The sequence below is a fragment of the Rhinopithecus bieti genome, unplaced genomic scaffold, assembly GCF_001698545.2.
Source record: "Rhinopithecus bieti isolate Rb0 unplaced genomic scaffold, ASM169854v2 scaffold_36869, whole genome shotgun sequence".
NCBI lineage: Eukaryota > Metazoa > Chordata > Mammalia > Primates > Cercopithecidae > Rhinopithecus > Rhinopithecus bieti.
The window spans coordinates 156,040-169,448 of NW_016815448.1; the positions used below are offsets into that span (position 1 = coordinate 156,040).

General features: G+C 41.2%; 2 protein-coding genes across 8 annotated transcripts in view; one reads left to right on the forward strand and one right to left on the reverse strand.

Annotated features, from left to right (window-relative positions):
* The window catches only part of PFKM (phosphofructokinase, muscle), a 43,237-nt gene extending 40,305 nt beyond the window's left edge, over positions 1-2,932 (reverse strand). Inside the window, exons 1-3 of one of the 3 annotated variants that reach the window (XM_017853136.1) lie at positions 2,673-2,932; positions 1,361-1,451; positions 599-721 (exon numbers count right to left, since the gene is read on the reverse strand). In XM_017853136.1, coding sequence (XP_017708625.1) covers positions 599-721; positions 1,361-1,442 — 205 coding nt within the window. In that variant the 5' untranslated portion in view covers positions 1,443-1,451; positions 2,673-2,932. Of the gene's footprint in view, positions 1-598; positions 722-1,360; positions 1,452-2,498 lie in introns of all 3 variants that reach the window. The other 2 variants (XM_017853134.1, XM_017853135.1) reach the window with 2 other exon arrangements.
* Positions 2,507-13,409, forward strand: part of SENP1 (SUMO specific peptidase 1) — a 63,636-nt gene continuing 52,733 nt past the window's right edge. The window contains exons 1-4 of one of the 5 annotated variants that reach the window (XM_017853144.1): positions 2,507-2,782; positions 7,428-7,475; positions 10,784-10,914; positions 12,480-12,564. In XM_017853144.1, the coding sequence (XP_017708633.1) occupies positions 7,472-7,475; positions 10,784-10,914; positions 12,480-12,564 (220 nt within the window). In that variant the 5' untranslated portion in view covers positions 2,507-2,782; positions 7,428-7,471. Of the gene's footprint in view, positions 2,783-2,817; positions 3,409-7,427; positions 7,476-10,770; positions 10,915-12,479; positions 12,565-13,409 lie in introns of those variants that run through there. The other 4 variants (XM_017853146.1, XM_017853145.1, XM_017853147.1 and 1 more) reach the window with 4 other exon arrangements.

Below are 13,409 nucleotides of genomic sequence, written 5' to 3' on the forward strand. Positions count from 1 at the left end.
AAAAAAAAAAAAAAAAAGATTTGCAGTGAATTGACTCCAATATAGATGTAATTAAGTTGAGACGAAACATACAGATGTGTTTCTGAAGCTTCGTATAAATTGCTTGTGAATTGAACATTATTTAAAACATACATGAGAAATCTATTATTAAACGGTTTCCTAAGATGAAAATTTTTTACAATATTTGGAATCATTTTGTAAAATAGTAACTCATTTAGTCAATTTTTTTAAGTTTCACATATTTATATATCAAGGATGCTGACAATACGATAAACCAGATTAGTAGTTTACAGTTATGAGCCAACTGATTTAATATTGACCAAATTAAGTTATTCTTCATAGAGAGAAACGTCCGTTTCCCTACAGTTTCCCAGATGATCCATCCTCAACTCTCTCCCTTTTTCCTTTCCCTCCCCGTCTTTCTCTTTCTCTCTCTCTCTCTCTCTGTTTCACACACACACAGACTTTCCCCCTTGGGTCTTAACTTGTATTTCAGCTTTACTTTAGTAGCTCTACCCTGATTTATAACACTATGCATACAACTTTCACTTTCCCATATTCCTTTGCACATTTCTTGCTGTTTACCCACATGCCTCACCAGTTTTGAAAACAGGTATGCTTCTCACGGTGTCTGGATCATCCAAAGTATCTAGACTCTTCAAGGTGTCTGTCTTTGTTGGTGGCTTTGGTATGAGCATGCTAGAAGTAGAAGCTTCCCCAGCTGAGAAACAATAGCTTTAGGTCACCCTCAAGGTGGGATTCAGGGAAGGGAGTGTTTCTTACTCCCTTTCATTTTTCCTATGACTCTGAGCTGTTCAGGGCTTTCTTTCCAAAAATCCAGTGAGAAATTAGAGAAGCGATGACTGTTCTCAACAACTTTCTTACCTCAAAAGATTCCATTTCCTTGACATACATGGGGGAAAAACAGAACATATAACTAGATACTTTGAGGTGGGGTGGATGAGAAGGCCATTTTTCCTTAAGGCTTGATTTACTTGATAGTTTTGAAGTGTCAGTTATAATGACAATAAAGATTCCCACAGATGAGCCCAGACTGGTCAAAGTAATTCACATAACAACACAGAAATCAATGACCAACTCATGGGGTAAATTTTGTTCCCCCCTCAACTCTCAAGTCCTCCTTATCTGCCTGGCGACTATCACAACAAACCAGGTCAAAATCTTACCTGGAAAACACATGACTCAGTGATCAATATTTTATCAAAGTGAGAATGTGATAAACTAGTCAGTTGACCCCTCAAATCCGTATTTACACTAGAAAGCTTCACATCCTGTATTGAGACTTCTTGTGAGAGAACTCATTCTCTGTCACTGGAGTATGATCAGGAAACAATGGTACCTGTTCTCTGAGGAGTCCTGACTAACTGGCGAGATTGAATCACACACATGAAAAATTTCAGATGAAACTCGTCTTTACGCATGGCTGCCTCCTAGAAATAGAGACAGAGTTTAATCCAAACGAACAGAGCTGTGGAATAAGATGTCAATGACTGACATAGACCAGTTACGCTCATTACTACTAGGCCTTAGGACTTGACAATATAAAAGTATCAGCATATGAGGCAACACAAATAATCTACTTTGATGTATTTGACAGGGCAGGATCCCCTGAACTCAGTAAGCTTCTGAGAGTATCAGAAAGGCTGGGGGCCTCCACAAACTACCCTTCTTCAAGTCTGAGCTCAGACTGTGCCTGTGGCTGTGATCTGAGCGTAAAGGACCTACTAAGGGGGCATTTCTCTAAGACTTCTACAGGGCCTGGGTCCAGAGGCCTACCAAGCTGAGGTGCTTGACAAACAGCCTGAATGAACAAACATATTTCTTCCCATTATTTTCTTTTAGAAAGTATGGCAGATTCCAAGTTAATCAATGTGTCCCAGGAACAACAAAGCCCTTCAGAGGTCAGAGGTGATTCCTGGGTCCTTCTCTATCTCTACCCAGAAAAGATCTCTAGTGGGCTCCCAAAAGCTTTCCTCACAGCTCTGCCTGTCTTTCAAATTCCTCCAGAGTTCTCGAAGTTTCGACATCTTGCCAGCGTCTAGCCTAATCCGTCCTCAAGATGCTTTTTTCTTTTTCTTTTTTTTTGTTTGCTGAATGGTCAATCAAGCATGAGGTGGTGCAGAGTATAGGACTGCAAGTTAAGAAACTTGTTTCCTAGTCTTAGATGGGCCGTGCACTTAAAACCCTTGGGAAATCCCTTCACTTCTCTGAACCTGGTAACATTAAAATATCTCCAATAACCTTTACAAGCACTAACGTTCTGTGATTCTCAATAAAACACAAGATAGCCTGAGATCGATTTAGATCTCAGGTCCCCATCTGTCGGGGGAAGCCACAGGTTTCCGCAGATTTAGGACCACAGCGAAAAGCTGCCATGGAAACTGGAACCCAAGCAAAACTCGCCGTGCGGAACCAGAAGGCGGCGAGTGAGGGAGCTGAGGGAACAGAGAAAAGCATAGGACGAAGGGCTCACTAACAGTATTCCGAGTACGAGAAAGCGAAAACGCCCAGACTGAAAAGGGTACTGAGAAATTACAACAAGTCTTAAACGCTCCCTTGGCTTCTCGGGCCTCGCCACACCGCGCAGGCGTCCCACTGGTCCTTAACTCTGTTCTTTGACCTCCTGCCCCAGCCCCCTCCTCTGCAGCCACCTAGCGGCTCTTCCGGTGCTGTGAAGGCGGTTCCGGTTCGCGGCGGTTCCCGGGTTTTGCGTTCCGCGCCCGGCCGGAAACTCCTTCGCATGGCAGCCGGTTCCGGTTCGGTGAGTGGCGGCGGGAAGCTGGGGGAGGGGTGAGGATGGAGGGAGCCTGGTCCAGGAGACTGTGTCGGACCCGATGCGCCGGCCCGGGTTGGACTGGGCGGAAGCGGGGAGCACTGTGGGGCCGGCGCCTTTTCCTCTGCCCCGCCCCCTGGGACCACCTCCCCTCCCCCCTGCTGTCCGGTGGCCGCGCTGTGGCCGCCGGTGGCCGTTAGGCTACCTGAGGCCGTTCCTTCTGGTCTCTCTCTCCTGGGCCGCGGAGAGGCCGTCTCCCTGCCGTTACAGCAGGCCCCATCCCAGCGCCCAGCGGTTCTTGGGAAAAGGCTGGTTGCGATTCCGGGGCTTTCCCGCCAGAGCAGGGTCTTCTCTAGGGAGAGCTGTTTTCACCGGGAAGCTTGGCTTTCTGTGGTACCGGCTTCATCTCCCGCCTTCCTTGAGACCCCAGTGATATTTCTCGACTACTTCTGCGTCTCACGTAAACATTTCTCCAACTCTCTTACTCTGTGGTATCTCCCTGAGATGTGATATCGCTAGTGCCACCACCAGAAAGAAACGTCTGGACCCTCCTGCTCAGGTTATGAAAATCCCCTTAACTGCCACAATTTGCTTACCTGGCTCATCGCCTCCTGGTAATTCCCTTGAACCGTCTCTTTCTTGGTGTACCCTAACGTGATCTCTGGATCGTTTCTCTTTCCTTGAGCTTGGTGATTTCTGTTTATCGGTGCCTGTGCAGTATTTCCACTATCTGGTTGGCAATAACTTGCTCCTTTATCACTTTCAAGTCAGCCTTGTTAAAGTCATTTTACTTCGTATTTGGTACACTTACTATATTTGGAGTGGTGGTGATTCTTGTAATATTCATATAAAGCCTTTTATCTACTACCAACTATTTGACTGAGGGTCTTTGTTATAACTGGTTATTCTGGATGGATTAGATCACATCATCTCCTAAATCTTTATTCTTCATAAAAATAATTTGTGTTAAGGACTCATGTTGAAATACAGATTGCCCTGACTTTGAAATTACAGTTACAATGCAACTTTAAGCATCTCTTTAAGCATGATCCCTTAACCTACTTCCAGTTTACACCTCCCCCCGCCCAACCACCCTTTATTTTTCCTCTCTAGTCCCTTTTAGGAAGGCTTTTTCATTTTTAACTGACTTCAATTAATTATCCCAACTGCAAAGATGGTCTTCATATCACTCATCTAATGAGTTGTCTAGAGGGAGTGGATGGATACAAAAACAGGTTCTACTACTTCTGCCTAAGGGAATGCAGTTTTTGACTGTTGCTTTGGAACTCTGTCCTTTTCTTCCCAACTTCTACATCTTCTATCAGTTGTACCAGCTCTACTGTCTTGCTGTACCTGTTTATGGATCTGGCTTTCCCTACTAGACAGTGAGCTGCCCAGTGGCATGGACCCTTTCTTAATGCACATAGTTGGTGCCCGGTAAATGAATGTGTATGAAAGAATTTGAATACTTAGGGTTTACGGCGTTAGAGTATTAAGGTGTTTAAGGTGTTAGAGTCTGATTGGGAGAGATTACATATAAAAATAGAGGGGAAGAAACCTCAAACACATGACGATATAATACACACTATTGTACACATAATTGTTTTTCAGAACTTGGAAAAGGGCGATTTCACGTGATTGCTTTCACACCCTTCTTATAAATTGTTCTAACCACATCTTGGTCCTGGATAAAGCTAACATTGCGTGTCTCTCTCTCTCTCTTTCTCTCTCTCTATATCTATATATAGATATATATAGGTTAGGTGAAGTTATCTCTGTCTGTCTATATATTTTGAGACGTAGTCTCGCTCTGTCGCCCAGGCTGGAGGGCAGTGGCGTGATCTCGTATGCCAAGAAAACTTTTAAGCAGCCTTCCTTTGTGTGACTTTCATTATTGTGACCACAAAGAATGCCTATATAGATATATATAGATCTAAATATATATATATAGAGAGAGAGAGAGACATAGAGATACAGATATAGATACAGATTTTTTTTTTGCTTAGACGGAGTCTTGCTCTGTCACCCAGGCTGGAGTGCAATGGCGTGATCTCGGCTCACTGCAACCTCTGCCTCCCAGGTTCAAGCAATTCTCCTGCCTCAGCCTCCCGAGTAGCTGGGATTATAGGCACCTGCCACCACACCGGGCTAATTTTTGTATTTTTGGTAGAGACAGGATTTCAACATGTTGGCCAGGCCGATCTCGAACTGCTGAACTTGTGATCCGCCCACCTCGGCCTCCCAAAGTGTTGGGATTACAGACGTGAGCCACCACGCCCGGCCTCAATATATATTTTCTAGTGACTTCCTTACAGCCCTAAACATTGTCTTTTTCCCCTCTTTGCGTATGTGTAAGATTATAAATGTTTCACCACAGTTGTGAAGACTGTGATCTTTTTTGTTCTTTCAGATTTCCCATTGCCTTGTGTTCCGCTACTAACCTGACTTCATCTGAATATTTGTAATGGCTTATGTTCTTTCAGTAAATTACATGACCAGTGTATACTAGGAAATGAATTATTAGAATCATTTTTTAAAAAAGAAAACATTTTTATAGTTGCATGAATTTGGTGGCATCAAGGTTCCAGATCCAGCATTTTCATGGAGAATCTTGGGGTGAAATATTCCTTCTCCCAATGTAACTGCAAGTGGCTAAAAGAATGTACCGTAAGCACACTGAAGAAGCTGGATATATTTGTATTAAAATATAAATGTGGGGTTTTAATTATTTAAAATTATAAATCAGTGTGGATTCCCCAGGGTTAGTGAGGGATTACTTTTAAATTGCCAGTGCATATGAATCTTTGAGGGTGTGTTAAAGGATTTGAAGTTGTATGATGTTTGAAATGTGCCTTTGCCCTGGAATCAGGATACATGGATTCTTGTCTTCTTTTTGCCCCATCTGTGTGATTTCAGGCAAGTCATTTAACCTCTCTGGATATAATCGGTAAAATTCTTTGAATTTCTAGCTTCCTTTTCTTTTCATATCTATCTCAACAAAATGCAAGGAAATTAACGTGGGATTATTCTTTTGGGCACCAAGCCTTTAAGTTGGCATTCTTCTTCATAATAATTTTAAAAAGGCTAGTAATGACAGTTATGAAGCAACTTTAAAATGTCAAAAAAATGTTGCTAATGTATTGGTTGATAAGATTTTTTTCCCCCTTAATCTGGAACCAAAGGGAGTCTACTCTATTAAAGAAAGAAGGGGAAAAAATAACCTGAAGAATTTTTAGATAAAGAAGTCTTTTAAGTTGAGCATTTGGAAATACATTTGAAGCCTAAATCTAAGGCTTAAATTCTTTAGGGATCCTTCCTGGCAATACTAGGTAATCAGATAATTACTCTGCTTAGTCTGTAGCTCTGCCAAGAAAACTTTTTTTTTTTTTTTTTTCTGTGTCGCCCAGGCTGGAGGGCAGTGGCGTGGTCGCATATGCCAAGAAAACTTTAAGTAGCCTTCTTTTGTGTGACTTTCATTATTGTGACCACAAAGAATGCCTATTATCATCATCCAGCCTCATGAATACATTGAAGCCCTGGTATTGCTATGTGGTTGATGAAGTGCTTAATATTTTTAAAAATATGGTTATAAGATTATAAATATATATGGGTGTGACTATTACCATCCCTAGTAGCCTCCTCCTCTTGGAAATCTGCGAAGATCGTATGTGCCGAGGATATGTTTATTAACCTAGTTCCAAGCAGTTTGGTTGTGTTTTTTTTTTGTTTTTGTTTTTTTTGAGACAGCGCCTTGCTCTGTTGCAGTGGCGTGATATCGGCTTACTGCAGCCTCTGCTTGCTGGGTTCAAGCAGTTCTCCTGTCTCAGCCTCCCGAGTAGCTGGGACTACAGGCACGCACCACCACACCTGGCTAATTGTTGTATTTTTAGTAGAGATGAGTTTTCACCATGTTGGCCAGGCTGGCCTCCAACTCCTGACCTCAAGTGATCCGCCCTCCTCGGCCTCCCAAAGTGCTGGGATTACAGGCGTGAGCCACCGTACCCCGCCAGCAGTTTGGTTTTTAACATCTTTATTTTATGGAAAAGTGGATATATCAAAGGAGACAGTAATTTTTGTATAGGCAAAGGGGCTTTGGTTTGTAGCAGTTTGATTGATGATGTTGGGGGAAGTACTTTGTACTCCTCCAGAGTAGTCCTTGATTGTCGTTAGAGTATCAGGCTGCTGAGTAAGAGATGAAAGAAAAGTCTTAATAGGACCATCACAAAGTCTGTCACTTGTTTGTGAAGTGATTTAGCATGAGGTAATAGAACAATGAGTTGGGAAGAATTTCTAGGTTATAATTTCGGTGTAGTTGCTGACATTATGACTTTATGCAAACCACTCAGTCTCTTAATGGTTGGCGCTCCCAGCTTGTTTCTTGCTTTAATATTCTGTGATTCTGTGGGTAGTCTGTAATTGCTGTTTAATGTAGCGCAGGTTGCAGAAATGTTTGGAAGTACCTCAAGCTAGTTTTAGTTTTTACCCTTTTCCCATCAAGTCAACTCTTTACCACCTTAGATTTTTCTCCACTAAGAACACAAACAAATGTCACTTCTAGTGGCTGCACCTTCTAAAATTAAGTGAAGTAGGCGTTTCAGTATGTAATTTTTCTGTTTTGTGTCTTCTTTTGTAGGACTTTGTATCTTTGCTAAAGTCAGTGATGTGAAAAGACTTGAAATGGGTAAGACTAACTAGTTGTTGAATGCTTTTAGCTACTCTCATTGGTTAAGCTGGAGTGAAAGAATGGGTTTTCCTAACATTTTCAGTATTTGTATCTTTGTGCTTAATAATAATTTTAAGAGAAATCTTAATCCTAATTATGTAATACTATATGCCAAACATAATTATTATTATCATTATTTTTTGAAACGTAGTCTTGCTCTGTCACCCAGGCTGGAGTGCAGTGGCACCATCTCTGCTCACTACAGCCTGTGTCTCCTGGGTTTTAGCAATTCTCCTGCCTTAGCCTTCCAAGTAGCTGGGATTACAGGCATGTGCCACCATGTCCAGCTAATTTTCGTGTTTTTAATAGACACAGGGTTTCGCCATGTTGGCTAGGCTGGTCTCAAACTCCTGACCTCAGGTGATCTGCCCACCTTGGCTTCCCAAAGTGCTGGGATTACAAGCATGAGCCACCGCGCCCGGCCCACATAATTATCTTTTGGTTAGAACATTGTTTATGTACTCATTTAGGAGTATTATCTCATTTATTGTATTGTGTACTAGACCCTGTTCTAAGTATTTAAAATATATTAGTTCGTTTACTCCTAACCATCTTACAAGGGTACCTAATAGTACCTACCAAGTAGGTTACTATTATTATCCCTATTATATCACAAGGAAACTGAGACACAGAAATTAAGAAGCTTGCCTAGAGTCGTGTGCTATAACTGGCAGAGCCAGGATTTAAACCTAGGCACTCTGGTTCTAGAGTTTTCTAGAGTTCTTGTTCTTTTTTTTATTTTATTTTGAGACAGAGTCTCACTCTGTCACCCAGGCTAGAGTGTAGTGGTATGATCTCAACTCACTGCAACCTCTGCCTCCTGGGTTCAAGCAGTCCCTGTCTCAGCCTCCCAAGTAGCTGGGATTACAATCATGCGTGTGCCACCATATCCGGCTAATTTTTGTATTTTAGTAGAGACGGGATTTTACCATGTTGGCCAGTCTGGTCTTGAACTCCTGACCTCACATGATCTGCCTGCCTTGGCCTCCCACAGTGCTGAGATTACAGGAGTGAGCCACCGTGCCCAGCCAAGAGTTCTTGTTCCTTAGTACTATGTTGTACTGACTTCTAAATGACAATTTGATTAATGTAAATATTTTATTTCATTTAGCTAGTGTTACTGAGAATTGTGATTAGGACATTTTTCACTATTTCATTTATAGTACTTTATGTCTGTTAAGGCGATCAATATAAGATCAGGACTAGTAGCTAATTTAGAAATAAGTTGAAAAATCTATACACTTAGATTTTATAACATCCCTATGTTCCTTTTACATTCACATTAGCTTTCTCTCTATTCTGTGTTTTCCTTTTCCTTAGTCTGCCTTCTCCTTCCCTGTTCATTTGTTTCCATTTTCTCTCATTGCTGATACCAGTGTAAGTCATTGAATTCTGTTACCTTTATTGCTTCTATTCTAGCTCTTCTGTAGTAATAAAGTTATCAAAAATGGTTCAAAAGTAAAATTCTGCCCTAATATTACAGTTATTGAGCTGATACCTGTTAAGAGCAATATGAATAAAACTATGCTTTTAAAAAATTTCAAGCAGATGATGATGATGATGATGATGATGATGATGATGATGATGATGATTGGAGACAGAGTCTCACTCTCTTGCCTAAACTGGAGTGCAGTGGTGTTATCTTGGCTCACTCCATCCTCCGCCTCCCGGGTTCAAGCGATTCTCATGCTTCAGCCTCCCAAGTAGCTAGGATTACAGGCATGTGCCACTATGCCTGGTGTATTTTTAGTAGAGATGGGGTTTTGCCATGTTAGCCAGGCTGCTCTCAAACTCCTGGCCTCAAGTAAGTGATCCACCCACCTCAGCCTCCCAAAGTGCTGGTATTATAGGTGTGAGCCACCACACCTGGCAGGTGGATTACGTCTTAAAGCACTTTTTTGTGTTAAAACAGGAAATGAACCAATGTTAACAGTGTTTGTTACTGAATGGTGAATTTTTTGCCCCAATCTTTTATATTTAAATTTTTTTCTGTAGTTAAAATGTTTAAAAAGTTTATTTTGGGAGCATTTTGTTTTTTGTTTGTGTTTTTCTTTGTTGTTCTCTGAGACAGGGTCTCACTCTGTCGCCCAGGCTGGAGTGCAGTGACTCTGTCATGGCTCACTGCAGCCTTGACCTCCCCACGCTCGGAGGATCCTCCCAGCTCAGCCTCCTGAGTAGCGGGGACTACAGGCATGCACCACCACGTCTGGCTGATGTTTTGTTTTGTTTTGTTTTTTAATAAAGACGAGATTTTGCCATATTGCCCAGGCTGGTCTCGAACTCCTGGGCTCAAGCCATCCATCTGCCTCAGCCTCTCAAAGTGCTAGTATTACAGGTGTGAGCCACCTTGCCTGGTCTTGTTGTTTTTAAAGCTTTAAATTAAGCTGTTTTTATATGTGTACAAGTTTTGAATTGTTTTGGAATTAACTGAGACCATCTACCAATGAGCCAATTTCTGCACATGGACCTCTTTTGACAATGATAATATGAGATTTTTGCCTTTTGTTAGCTATGAAAGAGGCATTTTATTTTATTGCAGAGTTGTTCTTCAAGTTCTTTTTTTGTCTTTTTTTGTTATTATTGTTAGACACAGGGTCTCTCTCTGTCACCCAGGCTGGAGTACAGTGGTGTGATGATGGCTCACTGTAAATTTGAACTCATGGGCTCAAGGCAGTCTTCCTGCCTCAGCTTCCCAAGTAGTTGAGGCTACAGACACATGCCACATTGGCTGGCTAACTTTTTTTTTTTTTTTTTTTTGAGATGGAGTTTTGCTGTTGTTGCCCAGGCTGGAGTGCAATGGCGCGATCTTGGCCCACTGCAACCTCTGCCTCCCAGGGTCAAGCAATACTCCTGCCTCCACCTTCTGAGTAGCAGGTACCTGCCACCATGCCTGGCTGATTTTTGTATTTTTAGTAGAGACGGGGTTTCACCATGTTGTCCAGGCTGGTCTCGAACTCCTGACCTCGTGATCCACCCGCCTCGACCTCCCAAAGTGCTGGAATTACAGGTGTGAGCCACTGCACCTGGCCTGCTGGCTCATTTTTTAATTTTTTGTAGAGACAGGGTCTTGCTGTGTTCCCTAGATAGGACTTGAACTTCTGGCCTCAAAAAAATCCTCCTGCCTCAGCCTCTCTAAGTGGTGGGATTACAGGCTTGAGGCACTATGCCTGGGTGGGAATTGTTTTTATTAGGTGAAAAGATTGGTTCATAGGAAAAACATTGTTGAAGAATTACGTGATTTGAACTAATCCAGACTCTCTCCCTAGATGATATTGCTGATAGGATGAGGATGGATGCTGGAGAAGTGACTTTAGTGAACCACAACTCCTTATTCAAAACCCACCTCCTGCCACAAACAGGTTTTCCAGAGGACCAGCTTTCGCTTTCTGACCAGCAGGTTAGGAGGAATTTTCTTCCTTTAATTAACTAATTATTTGGGCTCCTCATACGTTTTCATCTTATGTAGCTTAAATACCACACTCAAAAATACAAGCATGGATATAAACTTTTTAGAATCAGTAATTTTAGTGTTTAGAATTCTGCTCTATATATTAAAATTAAGACAAGGAAGTTAAGACAAAATAGGCTATGTATGAGTTCTTTGAGAACAGTACCTTTTAGAAAACTCATTGTTCTTTGAATTTTAAAATTACTTATATGCAGATCGGTGTTCTTTTAAACTAGCGCTTAAAATTGCTGAGCATTAAATGGGGGAGAAATGTGAAAATACAGAGCAGCTCTGAGATGTCTATGCTTGGTTTTCAGGGTCTGGTTCAGGACCAACAGCATCAACATTACTTGGGAGCCTGATAGAAATACAGACTCTCAGGCTTTACCTCCTGTCACTGAATCAGAATTTATATTTTAAAAACATCCTCATTTGATTTATATGCACATGAAAGTGTGGGGAGCACTATTAATAAAGCAGTCTTTTTCAATGGGAAAGCCATTAGTAATTTGGATGAGATCGTTCTTTGATGTGTGAATCTTTCCTAATAGGATATTTAGCATCCGTGAGCCCTAGGCACTAAATACCTGTAGCATCCACCTCCCCCCATAATCATTTTAATAGTTAATGTATGTCCACACATTTCCAGATATGTAGCCAGGGTACAGCACCACCTCTGATTAAGAACTATCTCTGTAAAGTTATCAAAAGAACCAAAACCAGATTGATTTTTCTCAGCCTTTTTAATATGTTATAACTGGCCTTCAGACAGGATGTACTAAATACATATTTACCTTTTAGTGAACATTCTTTGAATTAAGTTGTATAATAGATATTTTGCCTGTTTTTTTCCTTGAAGCCTGAATTATTTCATTAGATTGTCTATGTGTTTTCCTTTCTTATTAGTATGTAGTACTAATATGTATAACATGTAAATATAATTATATTGAGTTCTGAAATAGTCTTAGTTCTGCTATAGTCTTTATTTATTTAGAGACAGGGTCTCTCCATGTTGTCCATTGCTAGTGTTAAACTCCTGAGCTCAAGTGATCCTTCTGCCTCGGCTTTGCAAAGTGCTGAGATTATAGGCATGAGCCACTGTACCCGGCTTATAGTCTTGTTTATTTATTTTTCCTAATATATGCTTTTATTTTATTGTTAAAAAACGTGACATGGCCAGGCATGGTGGCTCACGCCTGTAATCCCAGCACTTTGGGAGGCCAAGGTGGGTGGATCACCTGAGGTCAGGAGTTCAAGACCAGCCTGGCCAACATGGTGAAACCCTGTCTCTACTAAAAATACAAAAATTAGCCAGGTGTGATGGCACGTAATCCCAGCTGTAATCCCAGCTACTCAGGAGTCTGAGGTAGGAGAATCACTTGAACTCAGGAGGCAGAGGTTGCAATGAGTGGAGATGGTGTTAGTGCACTCCAGCCTGGGCAACAAGAGTGAGACTTTGTCTCAAAAAAAAAAAAAAAAAATGTGACTTAAGAAAAATCTTCTGCTTTGTTTAGATTTTATCTTCCAGGCAAGGACATTTGGACCGATCTTTTACATGTTCCACAAGAAGTGCAGCTTATAATCCAAGCTATTATTCAGGTATGACACATTACTTGGAGTCAAGGGACTGTATACCTTTTGGATTTCTTTATAGCATATCGTTTATGTTTATCATCTCCAAAAGTAAAGACATTGTCAAAAACAAGATGGTATTTTCTTCATTAAAACATCATTTGAATGGCTTTTCCTGTGTATGTGGTTGCTATGATACTTTACTGATTTTGTCTCATCCAAATACTAGTTTTCTAGTGGGAAAGTGTTTTGAGAATCTAATCTAACTGTCCATTATACCATTGTAAAAAGCAATACAACTTTGTTTTGACTTTTTTGGGGATATGTGTATGTTATGTGTGAAAAGGGTGTTTGTTTTGCATTAATTTAAATCACAGAGCTAGTTTATTTCTGTTCTACTTGAAACCATGAAACCTGAAAATTTATTTCTTCTTGAGCTTGTCCTTATTTCAGGGCAGGAAATGTTAACTGTGTGTTTCTGTCTAGCACCTGCCACAGCCATATGCTTGCATATTCAAGGGCTTGCCTATTTAACTTGTGATCCATGACAGAAGTCAGCATTCTCTAGGCTGTTCTTATCCTGTGATCTGCCTGACTTATCTATCATCTGCCCTCTTGCTAGGGTTTGGACTTCCAAGGGTCTTCTGCCTCTGCCTTGAGAAACTAAGAGTTTTGTTGGTAAGCCTCTTGGCAGTAGGACTCAGGAAGATTACAGTAGTCTTCCCAGGTCTTTTTACTCTTCATGCTTCAGTCTTCTTGCCTTACCACAATATGGGAATACTAATTATACCATTGAAACTGCCTCAAGAGGAATTTTTTTTTTTTTTTTTTTTTTTTGACACGGAGTCTTCCTGTGTTGCCCAGGCTGAAGT